The 20083-nt window shown below is 39.2% G+C and overlaps 1 protein-coding gene across 1 annotated transcript in view; it reads left to right on the forward strand.

Moving 5' to 3' along the window:
- LOC135228572 (inactive N-acetylated-alpha-linked acidic dipeptidase-like protein 2) overlaps window positions 1–19828 on the forward strand; it is a 154313-nt gene extending 134485 nt beyond the window's left edge. The window contains exon 4 of the mRNA XM_064275488.1: window positions 19574–19828. Coding sequence (XP_064131558.1) covers window positions 19574–19795 — 222 coding nt within the window. The 3' untranslated portion in view covers window positions 19796–19828. The remainder of the gene's footprint in view (window positions 1–19573) is intronic.
- The last annotated feature ends 255 nt before the right edge of the window (window positions 19829–20083 follow it).

Genomic DNA, 20083 nt, shown 5'->3' on the forward strand with positions numbered 1-20083 from the left:
CATATATTACAGCATGTATACTCTTTACCTTAGCTTATTAAAATTATAGAAATGGCAGTATCCTATAGAAATATTCTGCGCATTGTTTTTTTCATGTAAAAATGAATCCTGGGAATTTTTTATTATTAGTGTATTAACAACTTCATTTTTATTTTTCTCATAAACATTTTTTTTTTTCTTTTCTGGTCTTTGAAAAGTAGAAGAGTGGACTTTGGGAATGGTTTCAGTTCTGGGTTGTCAGAGTGTTTGGGGGCCATAGTTTCAGGGGTTCCTTCAGTCTCTGTCAGACAATTAAGTATGGTATTTTTACGCGAATTTGAGTTCTGCTCTTCACTTTTCTTCCACTCCATCCAGGACTCCCTGTTGTGTTCCCTGTCAGGGAGGCCATTGGTGGTAGCCTGGCACCATCTAGTTCTTTTAGTCTTAGGCTGGTGGAGTCTCTGATTTATGGAGACCTTTAGCCCCTTGGTAAACCCTGGTGGCATAGTGGCTAACTGCCACTGCTGCTAATCAAAAGGTCGGCAGTTTGAATCCTCCAGGCACTCCTTGGAAACTCTGTGGGGCAGTTCTGCTCTGTCCTATAGGGTCGCTGTGAGTCGGGGTCGACTCGACATCACTGGGTTTGGTTAGTCCTTTGGGCTAATTCCCTTTTGTCTTTGGTGTTCATTCTCCTTTGCTTCAAGTGGGTTGGAATCAGTTGATGCATCTTAGATGACCTTTTGCCATCGAAATGAATCTTGGAAATTGTTATTGTCCTAACAATTTCATGTTTATTAAAAAAAAAAAATCTATTCCATTATGTGACTGTACTGCAATTTATTTAACCTTCATAGAATTTTTACCAGTGTTTAATTCAGCAATTTATGTGGCCCTAGATTTCCCCCCGTCCTTCCCAACACACTCCATAATCAAACTTTCCTCTCCAATAAGTTTTTAAAAGTGAATGTAGAGTTTTCTGGAGGCGGGGCCAAGATGGCGGACTAGGTAGACGCTACCTCGGATCCCTCTTGCAACAAGACTCGGAAAACAAGTGAATTGATCACATACATAACAGTCTACGAACCCTGAACAACAAACACAGATTTAGAGACGGAGAACAAACAAATATGGGGAAGCAACGACTGTTTTCGGAGCCTGGAGCCAGCGTACCAGTCAGGTAACCTTGGCGCCGGGCTTAGGTCTGGGCCCAGGGGAGCTGAACTCAAAATCTTATGACAGTACAAACAAGGGGAGCAGTCCTACCCCCCTGAACCCACCCCAGGAGGGGGCTCAGCCGGTCCGCGCTGGCGGTGTGGCGACGCAGCTGGTGGGAGAAGTCCCCGGGAGGCAGTGACTGGTTTTGGAGCCGGGAGTGCAGCGTCCCAGCCGGGGAACCTTGGCGCCAGGCTTTTGATTGGGCGCCGTCACGGCGCAAGCACGGAGCGCAGTCCTATTCCACTGAACTAAACCCAGGAGGGGACCCAGCTGATCCGCGGAGGTGGTGGGGTGACGCGGCTGGCGGGACGAGAAGTTCCCTGGAGGCAGCGACTGATTTTGGAGCCAGGAGTGCAGCGTCGTAGCCGGAGAACCTTGGCGCTGGGCATCTAATTGGGCGCTGTCACGGCGCAAGCACGGGCGCAGCTCTACTCCCCTGAACTAACCCCAGGAGGGGGCCCAGCCGGTCCACGGAGGCGGCGCGGTGACGCGGCCGGCGGGACGAGAAGTCCCCGGGAGGCAGCGACTGATTTTGGAGCCGGGAGTGCAGCATCCCAGCAGGGGAACCTTCATGCTGGGCTTTGGACTGGCAGCGGAGGATCTGACCGCGGCTTCAGCGGGCCAGACCCTTGGGGGCAATCTCCACACAGCCAGCACACGTAGGCGACACGCCCCTCGTGAATCTCAGATAAAATAGACATTCCAAGCGAGACAAGGAACTTTGGCTATATTCACAGGTGCTACTCTCCTATTTCTCTGAACCCTCCCCCACTCTTCCCAGGCGGCTTCATTAACATTGGAATTTCCTGAGCCAGAGGGAGAACGGCTCCGACTCCGCGGCGGCTTTGCTTCCCCTCCCCCTTTTTTTTCTTGGTCTTTTCCTAACCCATTCTTCCGGCCTGAGAGAAGGAACCACAAAAAACCCAGGGACCCAGAATCCATCCCTAATTGGACTAAAAACACAGAACCAGCTACAGCCAAGCATATATGATCCAAATCTCGTACGTTCATCCTTACAGGGAACAAGGTGGCGGTTATAATCCAAAGGAAGTTCTGATAGGGATCTGACGGCATTTTTTTTCTAGCGGATTTTCTGGAAAAACAAGTTTCCCAGGTCTGATATCTCTGCTTATTCAACAGATCCCTAACTGACCCACAACAGGGAACTGAGGGCTGAAGCTCCCCCCAGACCACCTAGCCTCTTGCCTTAGGGGTCTAAGGAGGGTGACATCTACCAATCAGAAGAGGTACTTGCATTGGGGGCCTAAGGTACACCTGCAGTGCCCTGCCACCAAGGTGCTATAGGAATAGAGACACACCTACCTCACTGACACTTGGGGGAAGCCTGTCAGCATCCTGCTGCCCCCGGAGAGTGAACCCCAGCTGCTAATAGAATCTGGTGCACCCAACTATCACCACTACTTCTCGAGGTGGATAGGTGTTAGGGTGCATCACACACTTGATGACCCAAAATCAGATTCTACTCAAGAATAGTGAATAGACTCAGGCATATATATCTGACAACACCCCAAACCAGCTGGTAATAGGTCATAAGTAAGTCAAGGGCTACAACAAACAAGACAGCACAATCTAGTAGCCCATCCACGTATATTGAAAGAAAACAAAACAAGATAAGACTCAGTGAGCAATTATAGAATAAACCACTACTATTTTTTTTATATCTTAGTGATGACTCAGAGACAGCAGTTGATATCAAACCACATAAAGAAGCAGACCATGACAGCTTCTACAACCCCTCAAACGAAAGAATCAAAATCTTTCCCAAATGAAGATACAATCCTGGAATTAATCAGATACAGAATATAAAAAACTAATTTACAGAATGCTTCAACACATCAGAAACGAAATAAGGCAAACTGCAGAAAAAGCCAAGGAACACACTGATAAACTGTTGAAGAACTCAAAAAGATTATTCAAGAACATACTGGAAAAATTAATAAGTTGCAAGAATCCATAGAGAGACAGCATGTAGAAATCCAAAAGATTAACAATAAAATTACAGAATTAGACAACGCAAGAGAAAGTCAGAGGAGCAGACTCAAGCAATTACAATGCAGACTGGGACATCTGGAGGACCAGGGAATTAACACCAACATAGCTCGAAAAAAATCAGATAAAAGAATTTAAAAAAATGAAGAAACCCTAAGAATCATGTGGGACTCTATCAAGAAGGATAACTTGCAGGTGATTGGAGTCCCAGAACAGGGAGGGAGGACAGAAAACACAGAGAAAACAGTTGAAGATCTGCTGACAGAAAACTTCCCTGACATCATGAAAGACGAAAGGATATCTATCCAAGATGCTCATCGAACCCCATTTAAGATTGATCCAAAAAGAAAAACACCAAGACATATTATAATCAAACTTGCCAAAACCAAAGATAAAGAGAAAATTTTTAAAAGCAGCCAGGGAGAAAAGAAAGGTCTCCTTCAAGGGAGAATCAATAAGCTCAGACTACTCAGCAAAAACCATGCAGGCGAGAAGGCAATGGGATGACATATACAGAGCACTGAAGGAGAAAAACTGCCAGCCAAGGATCATATATCCAGCAAAACTCTCTCTGAAATATGAAGGTGAAATTAAGATATTTACAGATAAACACAAGCTTAGAGAATTTGCAAAAACCAAACCAAAGCTACAAGAAATACTAAAGGATATTGTTTGGTCAGAAAACCAATAATATCAGATACCAGCACAACACAAGGTCACAAAACAGAACATTCTGATATCAACTCAAATAGGGAAATCACAAAAACAAATTAAGATTAATTAATAAAAAAAAAATGCTCAAAACAGGGAATCATTGAAGTCAATACGTAAAAGATTACAATAATCAAACAGAGGGACTAAATACAGGTGGCATAGAACTGCCATATGGAGAGTGATACAAGGCGATATAGAACAATACCAGTTAGGTTTTTACTTAGAAAAATAGGGGTAAATATTAAGGTAACCACAAAGAGTTATAACAACTCCAGGACTGAAGATAAAAGCCAAGAAAAACGTAACGTCTCAACAAACATAAAGTCAAACACTACGAAAATGAGGATCTCACAATTTACTAAAAAAAAGTCTCAGCAGAAAAAAGTACAAAAATGAAATTTTCAACAACACACATAAAAAGGCATCAAAATGACAACACTAAACGCTTATTTATCTGTAATTACGCTGAATGTAAATGGACTAAATGCACCAATAAAGAGACAGAGAGTCTCGGACTGGATAAAGAAACACGATCCGTCTATATGCTGCCTACAAGAGACACACCTTAGACTTAGAGACACAAACAAACAAAAACTCAAAGGATGGAAAAAAATATATCAAGCAAACCATAGCAAAAAAGAAGAGAAGTAGCAATATTAATTTCTGACAAAATAGGCTTTAGACTTAAATCCACCACAAAGGATGAAGAAGGACACTACATAATGATAAAAGGGACAATTGATCAGGAAGACATAACCATATTAAATATTTATGCACCCAATGACAGTGCTGCAAGATACATAAATCAAATTTTAACAGAACTGGAAAGTGAGATAGACACCTCCACAATTATAGTAGGAGACTTCAACACACCACTTTCGGAGAAGGACAGGACATCCAGTAAGAAGCTCAACAGAGACACGGAAGACCTAATTACAACAATCAACCAACTTGACCTCATTGACTTATACAGAACTCTCCACCCAACTGCTGCAAAGTATACATTTTTGGTAGCAAACATGAAACTTTCTCTAGAATAGACCACATATTAGGTCATAAAACAAACCTTTGCAGAGTCCAAAACATTGAAATATTACAAAGCATCTTCTCAGACCACAAGGCAATAAAACTAGAAATCAATAACAGAAAAACTAGGGAATAGAAATCAAATACTTGGAAACTGAACAATACCCTCCTGAAAAAAGACTGGGTTATAGAAGACATCAAGGAGGGAATGAGGAAATTCATAGAATGCAACGAGAATGAAAATACTTCCTATCAAAACCTCTGGGACACAGCAAAGGCCGTCCTTTGAGGCCAATTTAATCGATAAATGCACACATACAAAAAGAAGAAAGAGCCAAAATCAGAGAACTGTCCCGACAACTTGAACAAATAGAAAGTGAGCAACAAAAGAACCCATCAGGCACCAGAAGAAAACAAATAATAAAAATTAGAGCTGAACTAAAGGAATTAGAGAACAGAAAAACAATTGAAAGAATTAACAAAGCCAAAAGCTGGTTCTTTGAAAAAATTAACAAAATTGATAAACCATTGGCTAGACTGATTAAAGAAATACAGGAAAGGAAACAAATAACCCGAATAAGAAACGAGAAGGACCACATCACAACAGAAACAAATGAAATTAAAAGAATCATATCAGATTATTATGAAAAACTGTACTCTAACAAATTTGAAAACATAGAAGAAATGGATGAATTCCTGGAAAAACACTACCTACGTAAACTAACACATTCAGAAGTAGAACAACTAAATAGACCCATAACAAAAAAAGAGATTGAAACGGTAATCAAAAAACTCCCAACAAAAAAAAGCCCTGGCCAGGACAGCTTCACTCCAGAGTTCTACCAAACTTTCAGAGAAGAGTTAACACCACTACTACTAAAGGTATTTCAAAGCATAGAAAATGACGAAATTCTACCCAACTGATTTTATTAAGGCACCATCTCCCTGATACCAAAACCAGGTAAAGACATTACAAAAAAAGAAAATTATAGACCTATATTCCTCATGAACATAGATGCAAAAATCCTCAACAAAATTCCAGCCAATAGAATTCAACAACATATCAAAAAAATAATTCACCCCGACCAAGTGGAATTTATACCAGGTATGCAAGGCTGGTTTAATATCAGAAAAACCATTAATGTAATCCACCACATAAATAAAACAAAAGACAAAAACCACATGATCTTATCAATTGATGCAGAAAAGGCATTTGACAAAGTCCAACACCCATTTATGATAAAAACTCTCACCAAAATAGGAATTGAAGGAAAATTCCTCAACATAATAAAGGGCATCTATACAAAGCCACAGCCAACATCACTCTAAATGGAGAAAACCTGAAAGCATTTCCACTGAGAACGGGAACCAGACAAGGATGCCCTTTATCACCACTCTTATTCAACATTGTGCTTGAAGTCCTAGCCAGAGCAATTAGGCTAGACAAAGAAATAAAGGGCATCTGGATTGGCAAGGAGGAAGTAAAATTATCTCTATTTGCAGATGACATGATCTTATACACAGAAAACCCTAAGGAATCCTCCAGAAAACTACTGAAACTAATAGAAGAGTTTGGCAGAGTCTCAGGTTATAAGATAAACATACAAAAATCGCTTGGATTCCTCTTCATCAACAAAAAAAACATCGAAGAGGAAATAACCAAATCAATACCATTCACAGTAGTCCCCAAGAATATAAAATACTTAGGAATAAATCTTACCAAGGATGTAAAAGACCTATACAAAGAAAACTACAAAGCTCTACTACAAGAAATTAAAAAGGACATACTCAAGTGGAAAAACATACCTTGCTCATGGATAGGAAGACTTAACATAGTAAAAATGTCTATTCTACCAAAAGCCATCTATACATATAATGCACTTCCGATCCAAATTCCAATGTCATTTTTTAAGGTGATAGAGAAACAAATCACCAACTTCATATGGAAGGGAAAGAAGCCTCGGATAAGCAAAGCATTACTGAAAAAGAAGAAGAAAGTGGGAGGCCTCACTCTACCTGATTTCAGAATCTATTATTCAGCCACAGTAGTCAAAACAGCCTGGTATTGGTACAACAACTGGCACATAGACCAATGGAACAGAATTGAGAACCCAGATATAAATCCATCCACGTATGAGCAGCTGATATTTGACAAAGGCCCAGTGTCAGTTAATTGGGGAAAAGATAGTCTTTTTAACAAATGGTGCTGGCATAACTGGATATCCATTTGCAAAATAATGAAACAGGACTCATACCTCACACCATGCAGAAAAACTAACTCCAAGTGGATCAAAGACCTAAAGACTAAAACGATAAAGGTCATGGAAGAAAAAATAAGGACAACCTTAGGAGCCCTAATACAAAGCATAAACAGAATACAAAACATCACCAAAAATGACGAAGAGAAACCAGATAACTGGGAGCTTCTAAAAATCAAACACCTATGCTCATCTAAAGTCTTCACCAAAAGAGTAAAAAGACCACCTACAGACTGGGAAAGAATTTTCAGCTATGACATCTCTAACCAGTGCCTGATCTCTAAAATCTATATGATTCTGTCAAAACTCAACCACAAAAAGACAAACAACCCAATCAAGAAGTGGGCAAAGGATATGAACACACACTTCACTAAAGAAGATATTCAGGCAGCTAACAGATACATGAGAAAATGCTTTCGATCATTAGCCATTAGAGAAATGCAAATTAAAACCACGATGAGATTCCATCTCCAACAAGGCTGGCATTAATCCAAAAAACACAAAATAATAAATGTTGGAGAGGCTGCGGAGAGACTGGAACTCTTATACACTGCTGGTGGGCATGTGAAATGGTACAACCACTTTGGAAATCTATCTGGCGTTATCTTAAACAGAAATAGAACTACCATACAACCCAGAAATCCCACTCCTCGGAATATACCCTAGAGAAATAAGAGCCTTCACACAAACAGATATATGCACACCCATGTTTATTGCAGCTCTGTTTACAACAGCAAAAAGCTGGAAGCAACCAAGGTGTCCATCAACGGATGAATGGGTAAATAAATTGTGGTATATTCACACAATGGAATATTACGCATCGATAAAGAACAGTGACGAATCTGTGAAACATTTCATAACATGGAGGAACCTGGAAGGCATTATGCGGCGCGAAATTAGTCAGAGGCAAAAGGACAAATATTGTATAAGACCAGTATTACAAGATCTTGAGTAGTAATATAAACTGAGAAGAACACATACTTTTGTGGTTACGGGGGGGGGAGGGAGGGAGGGAGAGGGTTTTTTACTGATTAATTAGTAGATAAGAACTGCTTTAGGTGAAGGGAAGGACAACACTCAATACATGGAAGGTCAGCTCAACTGGACTGGACCAAAAGCAAAGAAGTTTCTGGGATAAAATGAATGCTTCAAAGGTCAGCGGAGCAAGGGCAGGGGTTTCGGGACCGTGGTTTAAGGGGACTTCTAAGTCAATTGGCAAAATAATTCTATTATGAAAACATTCTGCATCCCACTTTGAAATGTGGCTTCTGGGGTCTTAAATGCTAACAAGCGGCCATCTAAGATGCATCAATTGGTTTCAACCCACCTGGAGCAAAGGAGAATGAAGAACACCAAGGTCACACGATAGCTAAGAGCCCAAGAGACAGAAAGGGCCACATGAACCAGAGACCTACATCATCCTGAGACCAGAAGAACTAGTTGGTGCCCGGCCACAATCGATGACTGCCCTGACAGAGAGCACAACAGAGAACCCCTGAGGTAGCAGGAGATCAGTGGGATGCAGACCCCAAATTCTCATAAAAAGACCATACTTAATGGTCTGACTGAGATTAGAGGAATCCCGGCGGTCATGGTCCCCAAACCTTCTGTTGGCACAGGACAGGAACCATCCTCGAAGACAACTCATCAGACATGAAAGGGACTGGACAGTGGGTAGGAGAGATATGCTGATGAAGAGTGAGGTAATTATATCAGGTGGACACTTGAGACTGTGTTGGCATCTCCTGTCTGGAGGGGGGATGGGAGGATAGAGTTGGAAGCTGGCAAAATTGTCATGAAAGGAGAGACTGCAAGGTCTGACTCATTAGGGGGAGAGCAAGTGGGAGTACGGAGTAAGATGTATATAAACTTATATGTGACAGACTGACTTGATTTGTAAATGTTCACTTGAAGCTCAATAAAAGTTAATAAAGAAAAAGTTTTCTGGAAATAGGAAATAGTTGCAAGTAATTAAAAAAAAAGTGAATGTAAAAGATACATTCTTTTATGTTTCAAAGGCATTTATAATGATTTTTTCTGTGAAGTGCTGGCTCATAGTCACTATTTTTTTCCTTTTTTTGGCTTTGTGGTTTTCTTTCTATGTGTATTTCAGATACTAGCCATTTGTGTGTGAAATGAGTTGTAAATATATTTTCCCAGGTTTTTAACCATCCCTTTTTATGGTAATTTTTGTCATGGTGAAAAGTTGTAATTTTAAAGAGTCGGGTTAATTAATCCTTTCCTTTGTCTGGGTTTGTTTTCATACTAAAAAATGTCTTTCTCGTCCTGATATTATTAAAATTATATTTTATTGTTTCCATTATACTTTAATGATTCAGAATTTTGTATTTAAAAGATGGATTCATCTTAAATGTATTGCTGCATAAAATAACTTCTAATACTATTATTATCTGGTTACTGTTTTCATTTCAGTGGAGGTTTTTATTTTAAACCAACAGTTTGGTTGAAATGTGATATTTTGAAAGTTTTAAAATAACACACCTGTTTTAATTGCGTCACAGAAAACTTAGAGAGGAAAAAAAGCTAGAGATAGGTCTTCCTGCCGTCATGTGACCACTGTTGTTGTTGAATGCTGTTAAGTAAATTCCAATTTATGTAGACTCAGTGTGACAGAGTAGAGCTGCCCCATAGGGTTTTCTAGGATGTAATCTTTGTGGAAGCAGTTTGCCAGGTCTTTCTCCTGAAGAACCTCTGGGTAGGTTGAAACCAGACCTTTCAGTTAGCAGCCTGGTGCTTAACTGTCGTGCACCAGAATTTCTTCATGTGACCATTACTCCCTTAAGAGGAAGGGGAAATAAAGGAGGAGAGATGTTGAGGGAAGGAAGGGAGATAAAAGTTAGAAGCTATAGTGAAAAGAAAGACAAAGTCTTCATCATTTTCCATTTTTACACTTATAGATTGATCTTTCAAATATCCAGTAGTGGATAATTTTTTATTCAATGTAACTTGAAAATTTCAAATATAGAGTAAAATGTTTTCACATTCAATGAGGCAAAAATTGTATAAGTTAACAGAATAATACGAGAGTTTGAGTTCATTCTTTAATTTGGCAATTCTACTTGTATAAAATTGAAGAAGAACAATTCCTTACTGTATAAAGCTGAAAATACTTTATTAAAACTCTATAAGTAGGTTATTAAATCTTTTCAGAAACCTTGAGATTTTGAAAATCCCATTTTATGGGAAAGTTTCCACTTTTGTAATAAAAACTGTTTTCTTCTCTCTACCCTAGTTAAACTATAATAAAGGCATCACAAGGTATTTATTCATTTTTTTATGTTAGTTGTTGTGAAAGTATATTTTGTATATAAGAAACTCATTATCAGCTGTTGGTGTTTAGAATAACTTAAATAAGATTCTTATTTAAAATATTAAAGAAATTAGTAAACACAACTTCTCATCTCCTACCCAAGATTATTAGAGGAGATCTGCAAAGCATTATTAAGTTTTTGGTATTGAATTGCCTCTTGTATATATATTAGCACAAAAATACAAGCTAAAAATATAAATCAAATAGTCCACATCAAAAATAAATAAGCATTGAAGAAATGCCACTGATGTATAATGTATTATAATCATATTCAGTTATATAATATAAAGAAAAAGACTTATGGAATACCAAAGAAAACAAATTTAAGATAAGGTTGTTTTCCTGCATTTATGTGGTCTATATTTTTTTTTTATACGCTGGAATATATATCAGCATGATGGAGAAGAAAGAGCAATGTGTTTTGAGTGAAAATATGTAAGATGAGGAGCCCTGGTGACACAGCAGCTAAGAGCTTGGCACGTAACCAAAATGTTGCCAGGTGGGAAACCCCAGATTATGCTCGGTGCTTCTAGTCACAACCAATAAACAAGGGGCTGAGGTGGGAGATCAGAAAGATGCTTAAGGAGAGGAGCAGTTGGGAGTAGTGCCTTCAAGACTGCTCGGTGAGGGCTATTTTTATAGGACTGACAAAAAGATCATGTAACTCACATTAACAACATTCTTGGTCATATTATGCAGGCACAGCGGGGGCTATATACTATTACATAGGTCTCATGCTCAAAAAATGGCAGCTAAACTTCACCTAGGGGGCGGAGGAGTTAATAAACGTGGGGTACTTAATACTCTATAGTTTACCAAGAGGGCGTGAGGACTGGTCAAGACTGGTTCTAAACTGTTTTTGTGGCCCTCAGTGAGGCAGACAGTTCTTGGGAGAGGAAAACATCAGATGCTTAACAAAAGGGTTCTAGCATGGCCCTTTGTCAAAAAGGTCAGCAGTTCAAATCCACCAGGTGCTCCTTGGAAACCCTATGGGGTAGTTCTTTATCTTATGGGGTCTCAATGAGTCAGAAATGACTCAGTGTCCATGGGTTTTTATCCAGGATTAAATCGTAATTCTGTTGATCTGGGGCCTCAATTTTCCTAATTTTTAAAATGAAGCTGTTTTTCTAGGTGAGATTCTAACTTTTTTTCCTTCTGTGGACCCTTTGGCAGGCTGGTAAATCCTAGATAGAGCTGTTTTCAGAAATAATGTTTGAAAATGCTTAAATGAAAATACCTACAATTACAAAAGAAACCAATTATTTCAAAATCAATATATCCAAGAACTTAAAAACACAATTTATATTTTTAGTTAAATGTGAACTTTCAAGAATTAACATATTAAGCAACAAATTCAAGGATGTGCATAATAACTGCCATCTTTTCAAAGCACTGATGAGTTTAATGGGTATTTCAAGGTATCTGCAACAACTGAAATGTGATATGAAAATGTCTGATTTCTATTGATTATAATCAATGTACTTCTAGTACCACTATGGTTTGTGGCCTACTTCATATTTGAAAGGAATGCTAAACATCAGTTAGAATGTAAATGAAAAAAAAGATGTAATTTTTTTGTAACTTAAGTTCACAGATCCACCGAGTTCTTTCTGTGAGTCTCAGCAGAAGAACCCCTGGTCTTTAGGTATTTTTCATTTTTCCTGTGTCAAAATACAATGATATCTCTATGGTTCCTCCCCTTCTTCCATGCCCACACCACCCAGGGTCATATTTGTACAGTTTAAGGAGCTGTGGTAGTGCAGTGGTTAAGCTCTTGGCTGCTAACCCAAAGGTCAGCAGTTGGAGTACATCAGCTGCTCCAAGGGAGAAAGATGTGGCAGTCTGCTTCCATAAAGATTTACAGCCTTAGAAACCCTATGGGGCAGTTCTTCTCTGTCCTAGAGAGTCAGTATGAGTTGAAATTGACTGGAAGACGTTGGATTTTTTTTCTTTTGAAGCTAACATTTGTGTAACAAAATTTTGTGAAACTACCTCCAGTTGCTCAAACTCAAACATACCTCTCCTCTCTACCGTTAGTCAGAAGCTAAAAATTTAACTTTTCACTAGTTCTTATGAAAATATCCTAAAACAAAAAGGAATCATCTAAGAATGATTACTGTGAGAAGTCATTTCCGTGACTAGCGTAGGCATCGTTATCATAATTGAAGCTTTACTATACTGTGAAAACCAGGAAAACTAGTGAGATAAATTGTTCCCACACAATCATAGTTACAGGGCTAATATTGCGATGAAAATAACATGACATTATTTTTATTATAATGTGTAGAAAAGTACCACTTTGATTTTCAGTATTATACTTTTCTTGCTGTTCAAATAATTAATCGACTTAACTTTCCTATGTACATGGAGTGAATACTTAATGTGTGCAAAGGAATGCAGAGTGTGGGAGAAATAAAACTTTTTAATTATTAAATGTTCTTTAAATACTTTAGAAACTTGTCAACACATCTTGGCATAGCTATCTGACTATAATGCAAATACTGATTTAATTTCTTTATATTTCACTTAACTGATTGTTTATTATGAGTTTTTGCCTACCCACTTAAAAGAATGCACAGCCTTTGAACTGAGACAGCAGTTTTATTTCAGACCTTCAACAGACTTGTGGTGTGAAATTAAACAAGTGCCATAATCACCGTCTTTGCCTGAACTTGCTCATTTTATGAAGTGGAATAAAAATACTTGTTATCAAACATTAAGTATGGAGCATTTTGAACTCCTTGGATGAAACATTTAATATGAGTTTACTCAACCTTGTAAATAAATTAAAAAAATTAATTGACCTGCACAAATTTGTTACCAACCTTCCCTCTCCCATCGTGGATAAATTCTAGTGAAATAAATGCAATTAACATTTCTTTCTACTTCCTTCTCAGATATTAGTGCTTACATGGTTTGAGTAGATCAGTATCTATTACCTGATGTGGGTGTATTATAATCCACTGAGTTGTGAGGAAAAACTCTACATTAAGATTGAATAAGTGGTTAAGAGCTATAGATACTAACTAAAAGGTCAGCAGTTCGAATCCACTAGACACTCCTTGGAAACCCCATGGAGAAGCTCTACTGTGCCCTGTAGGGTCCTTATGAGTCAGAATCCATTGGACAGCAACTTTTTTTTTTTAAGGCCTGTGAATTTGGCCTAGATTTTAAAGGAATAAATAATGAAGAGTTAGAAGATAGGGTTTTTCTACTAAGAATATTCTCCTCCTTAAGGTAAATCCAAAGAGCCCTGGTGGTACAGTGGTTAAAGTGCTTGGCTGCTAACAGAAATGTTAGTGGTTTGAACCAACCAGCTGCTCCGTGGGAAAAAGATGTGGCAATCTGCTTCCATAAAGATTCCAGCTTTGGAAAACATACAGCGCAGCTCTACTGTGTCCTATAAGGCTGAAATGAGTTGGAATCTACTCAATGACAAAGGGTTTTTTTTTTTTTTTTAAGGTAAATCCCTAGATAAAATGATTGTGAAAAAATTTTGCCCTGCAAATTGGGTTCCTTTTTTTTTTTTTAAATAATTTTTATTGTGCTTTAAGTGAGAGTTTACAAATCAAGTCAATCTCTCACACAAAAACCCATATATACCTTGCTACACACCCCCAGTTACTCTCCCCCTAGTGAGATAGCCCTCTTTGCCTCCACTCTCTCTTTTCCTGTCCATTTCACCAGCTTCTAACCCCCTCCACCCTCTCATCTCCCCTCCAGGCAGGAGATGCCAACATAGTCTCAAGTGTCTACCTGATCCAAGAAGCTTACTCCCTCCCAGCAGCCCTCTCCAACCCATTGTCCAGCCCAATCCATGTCTGAAGAGTTGGCTTTGGGAATGGGTCCTGTCCTGGGCCAACAGAAGGTCTGGGGGCCATGACCCCCGGGGCCCTTCTAGTCCCAGTCAGACCATTAAGTCTGGTCTTTTTATGAGAATTTGGGGTGTGCATCCCACTGCTCTCCTGCTCCCTCAGGGGTTCTTTGTTTTGTTCCCTGTCAGGGCAGTCATCTGTTATAGCCAGGCATCATCTAGTTCTTCTGGTCTCAGGATGATGTAGTCTCTGGTTCCTGTGGCCCTTTCTGTCTGTTGGGCTCCTTATTGCCTTGTGTCCTTGGTGTTCTTCATTCTCCTTTGATCCAGGTGGGTTGAGACCAATTGATGGATCTTAAAGGGCTGCTTGCTAGCGTTTAAGACCCCAGATGCCACTCTTCGAAGTGGGATGCAGACTGTTTTCTTCAAATTGGGTTCCTTTTATCTGAATATTTTACCCTGAAGCTACTTAGGAACGAAAACGCAAGGGAACAAAATAAACAATGGCTTGAGGTAACATGCTTCCTCTCTTTGTCACTGGTTACCTCAGGAGATGGAAGGAGAAGGGAGAAATGTGGGGGGACACCCTCGGCTCTGTTGGTGAGAATCAGACCCCAGGACAGCTCCACAGGGAACTCTCTTCTGTCCTTAGGAACCACCTCACCACCTCTCTCTTGGAATGGCTTTGTTGAAGTGTTTACTGATCCATCATTTGGGTGTACTTGGACATGAAGCTCAAGAGGTAAATTCTCCTAGCTTAATGAAAAGACAAGTTACTATAACAAACCAAAACCAAACCCAGTGCCGTCGAATTGATTCCAGCTCGTAGCGACCCTCTAGAACAGAGTAGAGCTGCCCCATAGAATTTCCAAGGAGCGTCTGTCAGATTTGAACTGCTGACCCTTTGGTTAGCAGCCGTAGCACTTAACCACTATGCCACCAGGGTTTCCAAGTTACTATAGAGTTCATGTAATATAAACTTACATAAATGAAAAAGCAATACATAGTCCAATACCGTACTCTGTATTATCTACGGGTTGTTGTTGTTGTTAGGTGCCGTCAAGTCGGTTCCAACTCATAGTGACCCCATGCACAACAGAACGAAACACTGCCTAGCCCTGTGCCATCCTTACAATCGTTGTTATGCTTGAGCCCATTGTTGCAGCCACTGTGTCAATCCGTCTCGTTGAGGGTCTCCCTCTTTTCCGCTGACCCTGTACTCTGCCAAGTATGATATCCTTCCCCAGGGACTGATCCCTACTGACAACATGTCCAAAGTATGTAAGACGCAGTCTCGCCATCCTTGCCTCTAAGGAGCATTCTGGTCGCAGTTCTTCCAAGACACATTTGTTCGTTCTTCCGGCAGTCCATGGTATATTCACTATTCTTCGCCAATACCACAATTCAAAAGCGTCAACTCTTCTTCGGTCTTCCTTATTCATGGTCCAGCTTTCACATGCATATGATATGATTGAAAATACCATGGCTTGGGTCAGGTGCACCTTAGTATTCAGGGTGACATCTTTGCTCTTCAACACTTTGAAGAGGTCCTTTGCAGCAGATTTGCCCAATGCAATGCATCTTTTGATTTCTTGACTACTGCTTCCATGGCTGTTGGTTGTGGATCCAAGTCAAGTGAAATCCTTGACAACTTCAGTCTTTTCTCCATTTATCATGATGTTGCTCATTGGTCCAGTTGTGAGGATTTTTGTTTTATGTTGAGGTGCAGTCCATACTGAAGGCTGTGGTCTCTGAGCTTCTTTAGTAAGTGCTTCAAGTCCTCTTCACTTTCAGCAAGGAAGATTGTGTCATCTGCGTAACACAGGTTGTTAATGAGTCTTCCTCCAACCCTGATGCCCCATTCTTCTTCATATAGTCCAGCTTCTCGGATTATTTGTTCAGCATACAGATTAAATAGGTATGGTGAAAGAATACAACCCTGTCACACAGCTTTCCTGACTTTAAGCTAATCAGTATCCTCTTGTTCTGTCCAAACAACTGCCTCTTGATCTATATAAAGGTTCCTCATGAGCACAATTAAGTGTTCTAGAATTCCCATTCTTTGCAGTGTTATCCATAGTTTGTTATGATCCACACAGTTGAATGCCTTTGCATAGTCAATAAGATACAGGTAAACATCCGTCTGGTATTCTCTGCTTTCAGCCAGGATCCATCTGACATCAGCAATGATATCCCTGGTTCCACGTCCTCTTCTAAAACCGGCCTGAATTTCTGGCAGTTCCCTGTTGATATACTCCTATAGCCGCTTTTGAATGATCTTCAGCAAAATTTTGCTTGCGTATGATATTAATGATATTGTTCTATAATTTCCACATTCAGTTGGATCACCTTTCTTGGGAATAGGCATAAATATGGATCTCTTCCAGTCAGTTGGCCAGGAAGCTGTCTTTCATATTTCTTGGCATAGATGAGTGAGCACCTCCAGTGCTGCATCTGTTTGTTGAAACATCTCAATTGATATTCCGTCAGTTCCTGGAGCCTTGTTTTTTCGCCAATGCCTTCAGAGCAGCTTGGTCTTCTTCCTTCAATACCATCTGTTCCTGATCATATGCCACGTCTTGAAATGGTTAAATATCGACCAATTCTTTTTGGTATAATGACTCTGTGTAAGTAGTTCATATCGACAAGTGAAAATAATATAAAATACACCAAATACCACCTTTATTTATTTATGTTTAAATTCAGTTCCTCTAAGAGGTGCACATTGTGGGATGTAGTTGGCAACAATTGATCCATGCCTTTGTTCTGTTGAGGAAAAAAAAAAAATCTAAGGAGCATGTCTGAGATTTGAGGGGTAGAGAGGGTTTAGAGTTATGCACATAGTATGAAATTGAACCCAAACCTATATTTTCAATGATGCCAAGTAGAATGAGTATGCTGTCTCAAAAAGATGTTGCTCAGGCAGAGGGAAAGTAAATAAACTCCTTAATGAAAATGATGTTTAAATTCATTAGCTATGTATCTGGAGGAAGAAACAGCCAAATTCTATCTAAATCTCAGTAATAGCACAGAAGAGTGTTAATATCTAGCACTCACAATCTCAAATGCCTCTGGTGGCCATTCAGTAAATTTGAGTGAAGCAAACTGAGTGTGAGAGGTAGTGCTGGGAACATTGGAGAAGGTCTTGCCTGCCCAAGGCATTCAAGTTCAATAAGAAGAATGATTCTAGCTGAATAAACACTTTCAGACGTGTCAGTTTTCAATGCCTGGATCTCTCAAAAACTTGAGATTTTTAACATGATAGATAATACTTTTGTTTGCTTTTTATGAATTAGTACATCAGAGTAGCTCTTCTTTGGGATATTCAAGAGTCTCCCTAAACTGCCCCAGGCTGCTGTAAAACCTCATGGTGCCTTAGAATATATTGAAGGGTTAAAGAGGATTAACCCCCCTTTCAGAAAATTAAGCCTTTAAAAGAAGCAGACTAGTCTGGGTCACCATAAAAACCATCAAATGGATACCGATTATACTGTGTGATAAAACACTCTTTTTCTTCTATTTCTGAAGTGCTAATTACTCAAGATATTTGTAAATAACATTAAGCTGAAACCTACCTTGTTTATAAACACTCCCACTGACTTTCCATTTTAATTGATTTTAACCTTGTTGCCAAGATCTTTTAGGTCCCCAGAGAAAATTAGATAGGAAGTAGAACCTTATTATATACTTGAAAAATCTGAGACTGTAGTTTTAAAAAGTTGGAATAACTTCTTTTCTGGATATTAAAACACACACGAACCAGTGCCATCAAGTGAATTCCAACTCATGGCCACCCCATGCATGTCAGAGTAGAACTGTGCTTCACAGGGATTTTAATGGCTTATTTTTCAGCTGATTTTTCAGCAGTAAATCGTCAGGCATTTCTTCAAATATTTTGGTAGGTTATATTTAAAAGGTGAAGTCCCTGGGTGATACAAATGGTTAAGAGCTGGATTAGTAACTGAAAGGTTGGTGGTTTAAGTCCACCCAGACGAGCCTTGAGAGTAAGGCCTGGAGCAATTCTACTGTGAACACATGGGGTCACCATGAGTTGGGATCAACTTGATGGCAAGTAACAACAACAGCATATATAAAAGTGTTTTTGAAATTATTGCATGCCAAAGAAATATGGGAGGATGAAAAGATCATGTCTTGATTCAATGGAAAACATATTTTGAGCATATATGTTATGTCTGATGTTAAAAAGGTGTGATATTTTCACACTTACTGCCTCATAGTCTTCAGAATTATTACCCAAGAGATTGGTATCCTTTCACATTGTATAGTTGAGGCAACTATGTCTCAGAGAGGTTCTAAATATGTAAAATGATTTTAATCAATATTAGTCATAAATAAAACCTTTGCTTGTTTTTAATCTGTACATTTTGTTTTGTTTTTGTTCTTCATGATAGATATCTCTTAATTTAAGAAGTAGTTGTCTATCTTTTTATATTTTCCCAGATTTGCTGTGTGGTTCTCTATGCCCAGTGTAGTTGTTGGCATTTATGCTTAAGACATCTGAGAATGTATTTTTTAAGAGGAAATAGAGAAAATTTCTTCAGCAGTGTCCATAAACATTTTCATGAGAATGGAATTATATCACCGTTTAAATTTTTAGGAAAACATAAACAAACAGCAACAAAACCTAAAACTTTTTAGAGACCCAGTATTCTTTTGAACATTTTCAAATTAAAGAGCTATTAAAGTTCAAAATGAATCTATGATAAAAATGCTTTGGAAGCAACATTAATTAAACCTTATTTAGACTAGTGGTAGTCAAATTTCAGAGAGCATTTGAATCATAGAGGAGTTGTTCTAACACGGATTCTTGGGCCCTATCCCTAAAAGTGGAAACCCTGGTGGCGTAGTGGTTAAGTGCTATGGCTGCTAACCGAGAGGTCAGCAGTTTGAATCCATCAGGCGCTTCTTGGAAACTCTGTGGGGGCAGTTCTACTCTGTCCTGTAGGGTCTCTATGAGGCGGAATTGACTCGACAGCAGTGGATTTTTGGTTTTTATCCCTAAAGGCTTCCATTTAGTAGATGAGATGGAGACAAAGAATTTACATTTTGAGCAAGTGCAACTGATGCTGCTGATCCACGGACTATATTTTGAGTAATGTTGAGTTAGGGATGACCTGGGTACCATTGCTATGAGTCAGAATCGACTCCATGGCAAGGAGTTTAAGTATCATAGCATGTTTTAACAATTTAAATTCTGTTTTTCAGAAAAAGAATTTAAACTGTACCAGACGAGCTCAGTGCCCAGAAACCAATGTCAGCTCTGTCCAGATACAAGGTGATGCCGATTATTTCATCAACCATCTTGGAGTTCCAACCCTGCAGTTCGTTTATGAGGACATCAAAGCACTAGAGGTGATTTTTTCTAAAAATGCAACACCAGCTTACACACACCCACACACACAAAACATAGCAGACTTGCAGAATTAGATTTTATCCAGGCCATTCGTCTCTCTTACCAAATGGGTCACTTTAGAAAGCGGCTTCATTTAGAGAGTTATTCTTGTTGTTTAGAGGCGTTGTAGAGTGTTTGAAAACATCAGCTATTTTTAGTAGTGTTGAATTCAATTTAAAAAGATTTATACTGTTTCTCGCATTCTCACGGTGTGCCTTGCAACAAGAAGTTTGTGGTAGTTGGATTAACATCAAGACATAATTGTAATCTTCAGTATTCAGAGAAACAGATGACATGCGCAATAGATTGTCTCTCCCTTGCCC

The sequence above is a fragment of the Loxodonta africana genome, chromosome 23, assembly GCF_030014295.1.
Source record: "Loxodonta africana isolate mLoxAfr1 chromosome 23, mLoxAfr1.hap2, whole genome shotgun sequence".
Classification (NCBI taxonomy): Eukaryota; Metazoa; Chordata; class Mammalia; order Proboscidea; family Elephantidae; genus Loxodonta; species Loxodonta africana.